General features: G+C 40.2%; 1 protein-coding gene across 2 annotated transcripts in view; it reads right to left on the reverse strand.

Annotated features, from left to right (window-relative positions):
- Window positions 1-16089, reverse strand: part of map1ab (microtubule-associated protein 1Ab) — a 47389-nt gene that overhangs the window by 4719 nt on the left and 26581 nt on the right. For both annotated transcript variants that reach the window (XM_060928119.1, XM_060928120.1), the window contains 4 exons: window positions 12410-12492; window positions 12071-12208; window positions 386-10883; window positions 60-289 (listed from right to left, as the gene is read on the reverse strand). In XM_060928119.1, the coding sequence (XP_060784102.1) occupies window positions 60-289; window positions 386-10883; window positions 12071-12208; window positions 12410-12492 (10949 nt within the window). The remainder of the gene's footprint in view (window positions 1-59; window positions 290-385; window positions 10884-12070; window positions 12209-12409; window positions 12493-16089) is intronic.

Genomic DNA, 16089 nt, shown 5'->3' on the forward strand with positions numbered 1-16089 from the left:
CAGTCTTTAATTTTAACAATGATGAAGCAATATGACAAAGGTTCATATTGGCTGCATACCTGCAGATTGGTTCCCCACTGTGCTTTGCCTTCAAGTAGCGAATCCAGTACGCCACGACTTGGTTCTCCACTGCCTGGGTCGTTTCCACTCACTACATAGTAAGCAGCACGCACCCGTTTGAAAAATTCTTGGTCTACATTTTTAGCACTGCAGTGATTTGGAATGTAGGCAAGGTCAACATAGAAAGCTGGTCCAGGGGAAGCTCCAGAGGTGGACTTCTGGTTCGAACCTGAAAGGACAATGATTAAAAACAAAGAGGTTAGATTTTTATGTCTAGCACTAATTCTGATTTTTTTTTTTTGAAAGAACTTGCTGGGTAACATACCTGTATTGCTCTTTACACCATTGACAAGTCCTTTTCCTGGATAGTTGTCTCCCTTAGAACCCTGTGTCTCGAGCGTGCGAGACACACGGAGGGTCTTCTCAGAATCTAATCTTTTAATAGAAGGGGGATGAGGTGAGGAGTCCTTAGATGTCTGTTTTACAGGCGTTGTGGACCTCCTGCTCCTTCCGTCACCTTTACGTGCTGGAGATGCAGACTTCTGCTTCCCTAAAGTTTTCCTCAACCCTTTGTTGGTTTTAAGCTCTTTCTTCATAGGTCTCTCTGTGTGGCTTTGCCCATTTAAAACCGCTTCTGGGTCTACCATGCACACATCAGGTTTGGGGGGTTGAGGGACAGAGTCTTTCATCGGGGCAGGTGGAGGATCATGGGTCCTTGGAGACGATGAGTGGAGACCACCTCCACTTCCACTAGTAGCTGACGTTTTGTCCACTGGTAAATGTTCTGCATCCTCATCAGAGTCAAGGTTTCCTTCAGCTGTGATGGATGGACACTCCTCTGTCTCGGGTGGTACGTCTGAGTCAGACTGAGAAGGAAGAGACTCGCTCAGAGAGGTTGGAGGAGTTTCTTCTCCTGCAAGTGATACTCCATGTCCACTTGCCATGCCACTCGAAGGAGCATGGACTGCTTCCTTGCTGTCTCCATGGTGGATATGAGAATGATGACGCTGTTGTTTGTGAGATCGCCTTTTAACAGAGTGTTGCTCACGTTCATCGTCAAAATCATCATCATCCTTTGAGCGATCACTTCTAACATCCTCCTCTTCCTCCTCACTGGATAAATGATGTGGGCTTGGATTAATGAATGATGGTGAAAGTTCTCCTTTGCGATGTTTGTACAGTGAAGGTGAGTGAGAGGAGCTGGTGTCCATGCTGAGTGCAGAAGGTCGAGTAAAATCTACCTCTGATTCAGTAGTAGTAGTAGTAGTAGTAGGCTTAGAGATCTGTTGACTTGAATGAGGCACAGTTAGATCTTTCTGCCCTTTTAAGTCATGTTCTAGCTGTTCTTTCTTTTCTTTCTCCTCTTGCAGATGTTTAGACACATCCAATGTTTTGTCAGGTACAGCTGTCAAACATGTAGTACTAGTCTCCTGAGTCATCTCAGAGGCAGAGGTGCTTTTTTGAATTGACTCATCTCCATCTGTTTTCTTGGTATCTTTTTCTGGCAAATCTACCTGCACTGGTTGCATTCTCTCTTCTGTCTTGCAGTCAGATTCTTCTTTGACTGTTCCCATCTGTTCTTTCTCTTTGAACTCATCTTTTACTTCTTTCATAAAATCGCCCATTTCTTTACTCTCTTTCTTTTCTTCAGATTTTTCTTTAACTTGCATTTCTTGCTTCTCCTCTTTCATATCAATCTTTTCATATTCCATCTTATCATCCTCCTTACTCTTCTCTTCTTCTTTTCTCTCTTTCTTCTCATCCATCTTCTCTTTTCCTGGGATTGTCTCCTCTACCTTCGACTCTTCTTTTTTCTCCTTCTGCTGATCCGCTTGATCTTCTGGCTTTTTTGGAGCACAAGCTACCTCATGATCCTTTACATGATCTTTCTTCTCTTCTTTCTCTTTTTCCACCTCTGCCTGTTTTGGCTCTGGTAGGGAAGTGGCACCAACTTCATCTGCTTTACTTGAAACTACATGAGAATCTGTACAAACTTCTGTTGGCCCATTGGATGACTGTTCTACTGACAAATGAGGTGACTGTATCTCCAAATTAGACTGAATGGAGTGCATGGTTGAGGTAACATCAACATGTTGCCCAGGCAATAACTCTGTGCTTCCTTTCTGATCATGGGGTGTAACTCGGTCACATTCAATTCTACAAGGTAAGGTCCCTTCTTCTTGTTCAATCTCAGTGGATTCTTCATGGGATTGTTTTTCTGATGAGTCAGCTTTCTTTAATGGAGCAATATCAAACATAGGAGGTGAAGTAGAAACTACTTCAAGCTGCTGAGGTGCAGTTTTGGAAGAATCAGGGACTTTTGAGCACTGTAGGTCAGTCGCCAACATGTCTTTTTGGTCAGATGGCTGATCTTTGTCTGATTTAATACTTGCTAATTCTTCCTCTGACTTTTCCTCTGCTGATGATGCCTGGTCCTGAAGGAAAGATTTAGTCTCCTCCAGGGGACTGAGTGGAGAAAACCTTGCAAGACTGGACACAGACTCAGCTGTTGCAGATGTGATCCTTTCAGAAACTTCCATGGCTTCATCTCTTGATTGTACCCCAGAGCTTAAATAGGATGAATCTATTGCAAGAGATTCCTCTTCTTTGAAAGAAGAGTACTCAAAGGATATACTATCTGCATCAGTCCTCAAATGAGCACTGGGAATAGTAATAGGAGTCTCTAAAAGTCCCTCACCAAAGTGTTGACCTGTAGAATAGGAGGCAGAGGTCGACGAGGAATAACTGTAGGATGAAGAGGACGAAGAATGAGTTGTATCTAACATGACAGTTTGAGCACTTGCTCCCTCGTGCTTTTTATCAGAGGCCTTCTCTAACTCACATTCATGCTTATGCTCACTAGTCTTGCTTAGATCGGGATGTGGCAAACTGCTGTCTTTTTCCTTTGACTGCTCAATGCTTGTGCTTACCACCTCATATGTAGACGCAAGACCTGCTGTAACAATGTCTTTAGTAAATGATTCAGCTGTCTCCCCCTGTAAAGGATCTTTTGAAGCTATTGATACAACATCCTCCTTCTGGCTTTCATTAGAAGAGTATTCTGCTACACATGGCTGCTCTTGTTTTTTCTCACTTGATTTCTGATCCATTGCATCAGATACAGCTTTGGATTCTTTCTCAGAAATCTCTCTGGCACCTTTTTCCATACCCAAATCACTGGTCTCCTCCTCTTCTTCACCTTCCTCTTCCTCATCTTTATATTCACCTCCTTCTTTTGCAAAAATCTGTTCACTTTTGACTGGGTATGTTTCTGTTTCTCCACTTGCCAGCTGTGATTTGCTGGTCAGAGAACTTGAAACAGTTGTGCACTCTGACGCAAGGGCGTTGTCCTGCACATGCTGCTCCTCAAGAGGTGAATCAGAAACATGGCTGCTTACACCTACAGGAGTTGACTGACTGGGCAGGAGCATTTTCTCTGGTGGTGTAAGTCTACCAGAAGAAGTTTGGTCTTTTTTGCTGTCTGATGAAGCTTCTTCTACTTGCTTTTCTGACTTTATGTCTACCTTATCTTCACTTGTTTTGGTCTGACTCTCTGGTATGTTCTCAGTCTGATATGAGGTTGATTGTATCGTTGTGGTCTCTAAGATTTTCTGATCTTGTGAAACCAGCCCATGTTTGGAAGTCAGAACATCTACATGCGTCTCAGCTTCAAGAGATGTCATAGTAATATCAGAGACCTGTTTATGTGATGGAGCCACTGTCTCTTCTATCTTTACATCCTTCACTTTCTCATTAGCAGTGTCTAACTTTTCAGGCTGTGGCAGACTGGATACAGATGGACAAGGTAGTTTTGATGACAATTCAGAGTAAGTATCTTTTTCTTCTTCTCTACGGAAAGATGTGTCCTCTCTGGCAGGTTCCTTCTCTTTCTCTTTCTCTTCTCTTTCTAATTTCTCTGATTTGTCTTGGACTTCACTGGAAGTAAATGAACTTGACCCAGCTACAGGGGTGGTTTTGCTGTCAGAACTCTTGTCTACTCCCATGCTAGCTATTTCTTCTTGGTAGCTTGCCTTATTATCTTGCTCAGAGCAGGTACTTGGTCCACTAAAGACACTAGTCTTCATCTCTGAGAAAGACATGTCATAGTCAACCTTGCTGAATGATACTGGTTCTTCATCACTTTGTTCGTCTATTTGACATGCAGCTCCCTGCAGAGATGACTGGCTAACTCTACTACTGTCACCTGCATTTATGTCAAGGTTCGTTTTAGAAAATTTGTCTTTGTCCTCTCCGTCCTTCTCAAGCTCCTTTGAGACTGGTTTTTCATAAGGCTCATATTTAGAAGCTTCATAGCTCCATTTTTCTGTTTGATAGGTGCTGCTGATATCCATTTTCTCTTTTTCTGTTTTTGTCTTTTCATCAGTGGTCTTTTCAGAACTGTCTACTTTTTGCAAATATGACAAGGATGTTTCTAACACTGGAGAGACCGTCTCTCGCTCTCTTTCCATCTCCCTCTGCACTTCCTTCTCAGGTTTGACAGTGTCTGTAGAGGAAGGCAGTGTTTCAGTTTTTTTTAACTCCTCAACACTTGCCTGACTGGATGCAGGAGTTGATAGGTCAAGTACTGATGCAGTAGTACTATGTTCTGAAGGAGCAATGGTCTTGGACTCCTTGCTGTCTTTCTCTGACTCCGGTGAAATCTTAGTTAAGTCTTTCAATACATTTTTGTCATCTAATGGAGTTGCCAATTCATCTTTTAAAGTGCCTGCTGTAGATGGGATGTGTTCAGTGGAACTTTCCTTACTTTCCTCTAAGACCCGTGGTTCTACTGACAATGGTCTTGAACCTGCACCCCCCATGCAGACAGCATCTCCTTCATCTTCTTCAGTACTTTCTTCATGGTCTGAGTATTTTGTTGGAAATTCAGAGCCCAGTGGTGTTTTTATGCTACTGTCTGTTTTTTCTGTTACTGAAAATAAAGCTCCGGTTTTAATATCCTCAAGACATTTTTCTTTATATTCTAAATTCAACTTAGCACCAATGTCTGTTTTCACTGATACTGAAAGGAAGGTTTCTGTTTCATAGGTTGACAGGTGCTGATCATCTCTGTGCTGTTGTGTTCTATCTATAATATCGGTCTGATCGTCCACATCTTCTGTCTCTGAGCTTGACATTGAAATTTGTTTTGTTTCTTCTAGAGCTGATTTCTCCAGCTCTTTTTCCAATGGTGCTGGGATCACTAGTTTGGGGGCATCCTCACTTCTAAGTTCTTCTTTGTATGGTAAGTCCAGTTTTGAATCCATTACTTTATCGGATCCAGATAAAGGAGTTTGCTCAGATAATGATTTGATGGGACTTTCTCTGGATTCCAATTCAGGTTTTGAAGAGTCTCTTTCATCAGATACTTCAGATTGAGTCACTTTTAAAATGCCATCTGTCCTTTGAGAAGATGATTCAAGATCTTGTGTTTTGCTGTCTTCTTTAGGTATCTCTTTAGTTTCTTTATCTTTGTCAGTTACACCTGTTATTTCTGAAGTGGACGTGGGTATGTGAACTTCTTTCATCTGACTCTCTTGTTTCTCTTTAGAGTACTGAGCTTCTTTGTCTACGGAATCAGTTTTCTCAGAAATAGGTTCGAAGGCTTTGGATTTGTCATCTTTTGTATCTTTATCTTTTGGTTCATGAACAGTTTCTGGAGAAACATCAACTTTTCCCACAACTGATTCTGTTAGCGTAACATCTTCCTTGATCTTAGCTTTATCTGTGGGTAGTTCAGATGTGCTTAGTTTTTCATCTTTTGTTTGATCTGGTTTGTCATCTTTGGAAAGTACTGCTGTCTTTTCTGAACGAAGATCTGCTATAGAATCTGATTTCTCTTCATGTTTCTCTATAGATTCTTCATCACTTTTGCATGTTATGTCGGACTTAAGCTGAGCCCCAAATTCCTCTGAAGGTACCTGGAAGACTTCAGGCTGGCTTTCTGTTACATGTTTATCTTTAGATTCAAGGCCAGATTTTAGTGTTTCGTCCATTTTTTCATCCACAGGCTTCTCCTTAGCTTTGTCTGATAAATATGTTTCATCCAGAGTGTGTATTTGTTCTGATTGGTCTTCCTTAGATTCTTGAACTTGTTTTGGTACTACCACTGTATCTTTTACTTCTATAATCGACTCAGTATCCATTACATGCTTCTCTGTTACTGGGGAAACATGTTCCAATGAGTCTGGGTGCTGTATTTCAGGGTACATGTCTTCCTTGGTCTTTTCTTTGCATTCTCCTTCCAGTTTTGTTTTGTCTTCTATCAATGATGTCTGGGAAAGTTTCTCATCCACACCTTCTTTTGAGGTTATGTCTGTTTTTTCCAAAGTTAATTGTTGTGTTTGAGGCTTAATGACTTCTTTCTCTGTTTCTTCAGACTTTTGTTTAATTATATGATCTACATCAACATCTTGTGAAGTGGACAGCAGTGTTCCAGTTTCAGTAACTTCTGATTTTTTGTCCTTTATCTCATCTAATGTATGTATTTTTTCTGGTGCTGTCAATTCACTGTCTAGCTGCTCCTTCTTTCTATCTTTTGTTAAAGATTCATCCAATAATTCAACTTGTGTATGTGGTAATACTTTTAAGTCTTGAGTTTGTTCAATGACCACATCTGTCGCTTTCATTTCATGATCCAGTTTGATAGGGAAGTCAGCCTTTTCTGGTTTTGACTCTGTAACCTGAGGCTGAATTTCCTTATCATATTTAGTTTCTTGATCTTGCTTAGTGTCATGTTCTGTCTTATCACACACTTTTTCAGACACCTCATCATCTTTAGGAAGCAAATCTATTTTCTCTGATCCTGATACTATATCTTGCTGCTGTGCTATTTCTGTCTGTTTTTCTTTAGATTCTACTACTGATACATCTGAGACTTTCTGTATCTCTGGGAGAGATATTTGCTTATAATCTTCTTGTTTCTCCTCCTTTTCTTTCTCATCTTCATAAAGCTCCTTTTCTTTTTCTCTTTTCTCATCTTTAACTCCAAGTGTTTCATCAGTGTGATCATGAACATCAAGAGACCCACTTTCTCCTACTTCTACGGTTTTGGCTTGGAAAATATCTTGATATTTCTCATCATCTCCACTTGTCTTCACTCCTCCTTTGATTACATCTTGATCTACTGGTAAATCTCCCATTTTCAATGAAACCTCCTCCTTTGCTGTCAGTGGGGTTGTTATAGTGGTGGGCAACTTTGCATCTTGAGATATTTCCTCTTCTTTCACCAATGACTGTTCCGATTGTTCCTTCTGTTCCTGAATCTGTAATTCTTTTTTATCAGGTTTTGCAATTGTGTCTGATTTGTACTCTTCTTCCTTGTCAGTTTGTATTATTTGTTTGTCACTTTCATCAATTTTAAGCTCTGAGGGGAAGGTTGGTTTCTCCTGTTCTTGCTGCAACGGTTCAGGGAACGTCTTGGCTTTATCTTCCACTGGTGATAGACGAAGAGGGGAGTGGGTGGCACTAGGTGGGCCAGACTGAGTAGGAGAGGCCATTTTCACAGTGCTGTCATCCGGACTAAAGCATCGATCTTCAGTCTCTGGAAAACCACCCAAATCTGAAACTATTGTTTTAGAAATTACATCTCTAATTGGTGAGACTGTTCTTTCCTCCAACTCAGGAGAGGACAACTTTTTGTCCAGTGTAGACTCCAAAGCAGCAGGTTCAGGGCTCTTGGGCTTGTCGCTTTCTTTGGCTTTCTCTTGCAGTTTCTGGGATACAGCATATCCTTCCTGTAGTTTTCCAAGGGAAATGTCAATGTTTGGTGTTTGATCTCCATATTCATCCTCCTCATCTTCATCATGGTGAGCAGTGATCTCAAGTTCCTCTGTTTTCCCCTCCAGGGGAAGTGGTGAACATTCCTCTGAAGGAGGTGATTTGAAGCATTTGTCCTCCTCCAGGGAGGACGTCGGAGAGATGGTTCCAGCAGAGTGTAAGTAGTCTTTTCCTTGACTAGCTTCTGTTTGTATTATGGGATGTACAATGTTAACTGTGTCCAAATCTAGCGAGCTCTTTCCAGTGTCTTCAGTCTGAGGTGCTGTGACAGATGCCACTGACTGATCATCAGTAACAGAGGTCGGAAAAGAGGAAACTTTTTCATACTCAGTGATGGATGTTGCTGAAGAAACATGTTCCTCCTCTGCCAGTGGAGCAGCAATTATACTGGTGTACAGAGAAATAGCAGGTTCTTGGATACCCATAAATGGTTTTGCTGTTTCATCACCCATTGCTTGCATCACCTTCATGCCATGGATTGCATCAAATGAACCTGGTTGGTCTGGTACTGAGACATCATATGTGCTGACTTCATATTGAAGATGGTGTATTCTGTCCTCTGCTTCCTCGTGAATCTCTTCATCTGAGATTGTCTGCTCAGTTTCTGAGTAACCAGGTATGGTCTCATCCTGAATATAGGATAAACTCTCTGCTGCAACAGTTCCTTGGACTTTGGATGCAACCTCTTCCACTTTGGCTGCCTGAGTATCCTCCCCTGTTTTGTACTCCCATTCCTTTGTAACTTTTTCATCAGCAGTATCTTTGATTTCTTCATCTGCAATAGCGTCCAAATCTTCTGCCTCCTCCAGCTCAGCCTTTTCAATTACATATTCATCTTCAGTTTGCACTTCCTCAATTTCTGTCTTTGTTATGTCTGTAAGCTCTTCCCTGCTTTTGTGTTTTTCCATTTCCTCCACTTCATGTTTTCTGTCAACTCCCTCCATATCTTTAGTGTCCTTTGCCATTGATTCATCTTCTTCATCCCCTATTCCCATATCCTCTTCCTCTTCGACTGTTTTCTTCTCAACTGTCAACACTTCTTCTTCTTCTTCTTCCTCATCCTCTATAGCAGTCCCTTCATCTTCAAATTTATCACCCTCTTGTACCTGGCACTCATCTGTAGTTTTTTCAGGTTCTCCTTTGATCTCTGTTGGCACTAGTGCTTCATCCTTATCTTGAGGTCTTGGTTCCTGGGGTTGTCTTGCAGTCTGAGAATCAAAGACTTCCTCTTTCTCAGCAATAGTATCAGGGATTGGTCCAAGTTCTTCCTCTACTGCTGTTTTTGAAGGTTCACTGGCAATTTCCTCTGGCTCAGCTTGAGTTATCTGCATGTCATTTTCTCTAAGCTCCTCAAAATCTTTTGTCAGATCTTCTGGAGTTGAGGGAACAGATCTAACCTCTGCTGTTTCATTCTCTTGCATTTCAGACTTGGCTTTCTTGGAATCTGGTTCTGCAATAATCTCTACCTTAGGAGTCTTACTCTTAGTTGTTTTGGGTTTCCCTTGGGTTTTTGCCTTGTGAAGAGTCTTTCTGACTTCTGGTGTGAATGGTTTTAGATCAGGTTTGGTTATTCTCCTCAATTCTGGTTTTAAACCATCTTTGCTCTTTATTTTTTTGTCATCTTTTTTCACAGAGTCATCTTTTTTTAGGTCATGTTTTTCTTTCTTGATCTCTTTCTTTTCCTTGTCCTTTTTCTCATCCATTTTAGTTGCTCTTTCTTTGGTGTATTTTTTAATTGATTTTTCCTTTAATAACTTTTTCTTTTCTGTTATCTCAGTTTTTGGTTTCAGTGGTCGGGTGTGTTTTTTCTCCTCTTTCTTCTCAGGTTTGATCTCCTTAACAGTTTCAGTCTTTGTCTCAACAATAGGTGTGTCTTCTTCTTCAGGTTCCTTCTTTACAACCTTGGTAGGTGTGTGTGTCTTGGGTGATGACTTAAGACTTTCTTTGCTCTCAGCCCTTTGCTTTAATTTTGGCTGTTTTATAACAGAGGGTGAGACGCCTGAAGCAATGTCCTTTTGTGTAGCCACTGGATATCGCAAAAAGTCCAGGTGTTTTAGCTTTTCTAGCCCCTCAAGAATTTTGTTCTGCGGAGCATTGCCAGGGAATAGAACTCTAACAATCTTCTCTGTTGGACTGGCAGGAAGCCACACCACTAGAGCTGTAATGGATGTTAAGTACGGCACAGATATTTCTCCTTCCTTTCCATTGGGAAGAACAATCCCAGTTTTTGCTTTGCTGTTACCAGCCCACTTCTGCATAAGAAACTGCATCTCCTTACTGTCTTTCACAGGATTGAGGACAAACATTTCTAACCTGCCCACACCCATTTTATGAAAAAGAGTGATAGGTTCAATTGTATTACTAACTACTCGGAAAAGAGGTTCAGGTGTCATTCCAAGCTTGTCAAGGTACTGCAAGGTCAGAGAGGCCTCTTCAATACTACGCTTGACTTTTAAGTTTGATTCAGATGTGCGCAACTTCTCTGGTACATTGAAGAACACAACTCCGAGCTCTGGTGAGATGAGGTTCTTCATCCAGTCACTGTAAGTGGTTGAGCCTTGTGACTGCTCTTCCTCTTGTTCTGCTATCTTCCTTTGAAGCAGTCCATTTATACCAGGGAGGTTGTCAGCACCAATGTGCGTGAGAAGAATGGAATCAATACGATCCAAGTGTCTGACAAGCTTCCAGAAGCATGACCTTCTCTCAGATCCACCATCAATCAGAATATTGAAGCCATTGACTGCAAACAGAGCAGAGTCCCCTCTACCACCAGGGAAGATATAGCAGCAAGGCTTGGATAGCTTAAGGAATCCTCCAGATGTGGGTGGCTCGAGCAGATCAAATGGGGATGGGACATCTACAGTCTCAGAAATGTATTCTGTGAACTCTGTGACGCCTTCCATTTTGGGGAGTATGGGCTCTGGATTCAATTTGAAGTCCATAACCTCCTTCAAATGCTGTCCCAGGGATGTCCAACCTGCCTCAGCCTGGCAAGACACAGTGAGTGTTGCCCGCTGCCCTGGGACTGCTTTTTCCAGGTTAACAACCTACAGTTTTAACAAAGAGAGACAGTCAGATTGAATACTCACCATGAGACCAATAAGAAATATCAGTTCAATGATTTTAATCAGTTCTTTAATCTGTTGTATCAGTCATGCCTGAGTTTCCCAAAAGCATCATAGCACAAAGATCATCGTTAAATGGTAGAGCGAGGAGCACAGTGAACACTCTCTCTCCTAGTTAAGATGCTCTTAGCTTTAAGAGGCTTTTGGGAAACCCGCCCCATATCAGTATTTATAGCACTGTACACTGACAATGCATGTCCACAGGCCCATTTGTTGCCATTTATTGCCTATTCCTGTCTGCTAGTGGGTGGTTTTGCGGCATTCACATGGATATTGTGAATTGTAAGTGTTTTCTTTCATTAAGCCCTCACTTCATTGACTTAATGCAATGTTGCAAGGTTCGAAAGAAATAGAATACCAAGTTTCGAGTGGGCATGTACTATTAATTGCTAGTTTATCTGGTAAAGCTATCTTATACCTATGTATATTGGCCATTTTATCAAGTACACCATTCAGGTGCAGCCATCTACTGTAATACAAAATGTTTCAACCATCCTCTACCCCATAGGAACACATTTAATAACAGTGAGATGGTAGTGTGCGCTATGGTAATTTTGATAAATGATACGAGTGTATCAGATGAAGCAGTGATGCTGGGGTCTTTCAAACACCTCAATATCATTGCTGAGTTGAGAATTTAAAAAATATCCAGTCAACACCAGTCCTGTGGTCAGAAACTGACCACTGATTAAGGCTTAAATGATTAACATAAATTGATACAGAAAATAAACATACACTCCAACTGTACACCTATGGATAACACCAACAAGGTAGTTTTTTGCTTTTTAAAATCTCAACAACACTGTTATGCTTGGTACACTTGTACCAGCACAACCACTAACATGGCACTATCATGTCAGCATCATTGCTGTACTGAGAGTGAGCCACCCAAAATATCTGGCAATACGGTGGTCCTTTTCAGTAATGAACGTGTAGCTGACAAACTGTGCACAACAACAGATGGGCACACATTTTATTTGTGTATCTGGTTCAAAATATGAGTGCCTAATAAATAAGAACTCAATGTGTTTTTGACAGGAACTACATTTCAGTTGATTGCTGAATTAGACATAAATTGAGGATTCAATGTTAAAATGTCTCTGACTTACCCCAGGATCAGCCAAGACACGTGAGACGGCTCGATGAGTAAAAACCCCAGTTTGAAGAACCAGGTCACCTTGGTCCGAGTTCTGCCCACTCAGGACCAGTAGTTTGTGCACAGCTGGGTCAGACACAAGAGACCGGATCTAGGACAAAGATAGAAACACAAAGGGTATTTAAAATACAGCCAAGAACTGCTTTGACTTTGTTTTAGCAAGTCATGGATACTTACCTTGTGCAATCATGTTAGAAAATATCTTTCATCACATTTGTGTTTGATCAGAATTGCATGTAGACAATTTCGATAAAACGGAGTCAGTTTTCTACCATGAGAAAAAGAAACCTACCTCTGAAAGAACCGTATCTTCTGATGGATTGACTAAGACAACTGTTTCAAGTACATCACTTCTGTGGTGTAGAGTCCTTTGCCCTGTAAGAAATATACAAAGGTTTTAACTGCTGATAGTAAGGAAGTTGACTGAGGTCTATGTCCAATTTTTGGAAACGTCATTCAGTCATAGATATTCTTATAGGGAATGTGTTTTGTACTCCTGTAAATCTACAGAACTTACTTACACTACTTACCTTTAAAAAGATGTACATATAACATGTATTTTGAACATGTAACATGTCTTGTCAACCAAAATAATACATAGAATAATAATAACAGAATAGAATAGTATAGAATGGAATAGAATATATCTTTGTCATTGCACAGTCACACTGTACAACGAAATTGGATGCAATCTTACTAGTAACATAACATAACACATATATACTTTTTAGAGGACAGCACTAAGTGGAGGGAAACAGTTTAAAAATGAAAAAAAAAATCAAATAAAGTTAGTTGTTGCCATTCCGTAAACAAACCATTCATCCCAGTTTAACCAGTAACACATTATGTGCATGTCAGTTTTAACTGAATCGTTGTCTTTAACATCAGCCACTGATGTGATGCATATTCACTTATTACTCTTCAGTAATAGGAACATTTAGGAAAAGACTTGTTTGGTTAATCATATTCAAGTATCCATGGTGGCAGCAGCAGCATAAAAATATTAAATCAGTCAGCATATTCTCCAGAAACTCCCAGAGAATAAATGTCCTGAATGCACTTTATTCTATCCACATTCACTGGATATGAGCAATCGCTCGCTCTGATTGGCTACTCTACCGCTAGGTTATCAGCTAATATACCGTGAGTAGAGAAAAACAAAATGGTGGCGCATGCTGCTGAACCAACTGAGGGTGAAATAAAAACTCTACTTGAAAACAAAACCACAAAAAATACAAAAAAGCGACAAAATATGGAATAAAAGTATTTGATGGTAAGAAAGTATCTTTTTTTATTTTTCAAGAATTATTATTATAGCATTTTTCACAGATTGCTATTGTCATTTCACTGGGTTGTTTACATTCTAAGAGGGTATATTTTGTCGGATGTTTTGTATAAAGTTTTTATTTATTGAATTTGCAAAAAATAAAAATGCTCTGTTTCTTAAAATCTAGTGAATATGGATACAATAAAACAATTATTCCAATCAATCTCATCATAGATGGCTTGTAGCCAACTCACTGCTACACGCCTCGTTGGCTATCAGCTCATGTACGACTCAATTTCGTGGAATAACTGTTAAATATCTCATTTGAATTTGCAATAGTTCTGCAAAGCACCTGTCTTAATACTTACTAGAGAATTAAGTATAAATAACTGGCTGGTTATTAATAGGGTGAAATCACACAGGTGTTGTTAAATGCCAAAACTTCAATATCATACCTTTTCCTTTGCCAAGCCGAACCAAGCTAGATCTTTTGTAGTTTAAAAAAGTCTGTTAGAAGATGAAACTGCATCTGAATAAGAGTACTGCAGATGGTTTCCCAACTGACCTCCACCCAGAGTGGCCTTAATTTTCAGATTTGTTTGTTGCTTGCATCAGTTTTGAATATCAAAGCCATGTCACTTCCTACATGAGCTGTCTACCTTAATTACAGATGAGACAACATGCTTTTTTTTTCTTCTTTGAGGAGATCAGTGAGGTTTCCATGCTAATAGTTATTATTATATTGCTACACTTAATGGAGTATTGGCTTTTTGAAATTCCTTCTTTAGACATTACTCTTTCCTTTGGAGCAGTCAATATTACCAATTATTTTCTGCAAGACCAATTACTTAGAAACAATTAGAAACATACAATTCAAGGCCTGGGTGATTAAATGCATTAGTGATTAATCACCTGAGTGGTTAAATGCATTTTGAATCTAGAGGATCATCCTGATTTAAATTGCAGTATATTGATGGCCACCTAAGGTGTACAGTTAGAGCTAAAAGTTTTCAATAGTATTCAAAAATACTAGGTCTCACACAAACACTCATTCAAACACCCCACTTCTGTGAGTATTTTGCATACCGTATTTCCACTGTCCTGCCACCACACCCTGTCCTCCACTCAGCTGTATTTTCTACTTGCAGGAAATACTGGACTATTCTGTGATTATTCTACAACATATCAGTGCTGCAACGTCAAATGAAGATGTTCCTCAGTGCTTCCACAAAATAGCCATTTCTGTAGCACATCAAATAATCGCACCACAGTCCTACCTCAATTGACCTGTTTGATATAAATATCCACTCATGAACACTCAAAACGGGAGCACTATGTTAAAATAAGCTCAAACAGAACACTGACAGAACACAGACCAAGCCACTGCACTGCTCCAGATAGTTTGCTCCAGAAATAATCACCCCAGAGGAAGAGGCCTATGGAAGTTGGGAATGAAATCACCTCATCTGACGTGATGCGACGATAAAAACGGCTTCTCATCGCATTACCTGGTAGCATAATGTCATAAGTGCATTTTTTTGCTTATGTAAATTTAGACCTTGCTGTGGTGTATGTGGTACAAAGCACTGCATATTATGTTTCAGCTGTTTCACTGCGAAGTCTTTTCTTATTTCTTTGATCACATGGTCAGACTAAAGATGATTCCTGACCAGACTGTGGAATTTATTGCTCTCTTAAATACTTACACAGACCATACAACAGTCCATGGCCTTCTGGATATTCCTACAAGACTGAGTACATAATGTTTATCTCTTGAAGAAGGGGTTTATTGTAATTTCATTTTCACAAGACTGCTATTCAATCTGGATCTAGAGTAGTATTAGAAGAGACAGATGTGGCAATAAATTGTAAATAAATAAATAAATCTCTACCAGAGTTTAATTGAGTACAATTTTTAATTAGTCATATCATTAGTTAGTATCTGACAGCACAACAAAGCATATGTCTTCTTTCACCGCAAAATACCTTTAATCTCATCTCATCTCATTATCTCTAGCCGCTTTATCCTTCTACAGGGTCGCAGGCAAGCTGGAGCCTATCCCAGCTGACTATGGGCGAAAGGCGGGGTACACCCTGGACAAGTCGCCAGGTCATCACAGGGCTATACCTTTAATATTTACTGGTTTTATTAAACCATTCAAAATTTTCATGGCATCTAGATTTAACCTTCCTTTCTACTGTACCTTCAAACACAACGACTGTCCTAGTTTCTTAATGTAATCCTAGTCCTGCGACTTGGCAGCACTGCTCGATTCTGCCATTAATACAATTAAAGCCTATAAGTTCATTTCAGGTGTGTCACTGAAACTAGGACTATCAACCAGGCAAAGATACAGTCATGCCTTCAGGCACTGATATTAAAACCACAGTCTCTACGTGAATGTCATGTAATAAGGATACAGTAATTCTCGCAGTAAACTGAAATGACTCGACTGTTTTATCAAACGCCAGCAGACACCTAGAAGACAGGAAAGCTAGGTATGGCAATCAATAAGACGAATGGGAAAGACATGACACAATGAACAAAATGGAGGAGTGCACAAATCAGGACAGGAATGTCTATAATGGTGACAAAGCAGACAGAAGAGAGGAGAACATACTTGATACACTACCATTGTTTCCTAGAGACAAAAACTACAGGCTCAACCTAAGCTAAAGATGAGCTCATCTTTACGCCCTAACCC

The sequence above is a fragment of the Neoarius graeffei genome, chromosome 8, assembly GCF_027579695.1.
Source record: "Neoarius graeffei isolate fNeoGra1 chromosome 8, fNeoGra1.pri, whole genome shotgun sequence".
Classification (NCBI taxonomy): Eukaryota; Metazoa; Chordata; class Actinopteri; order Siluriformes; family Ariidae; genus Neoarius; species Neoarius graeffei.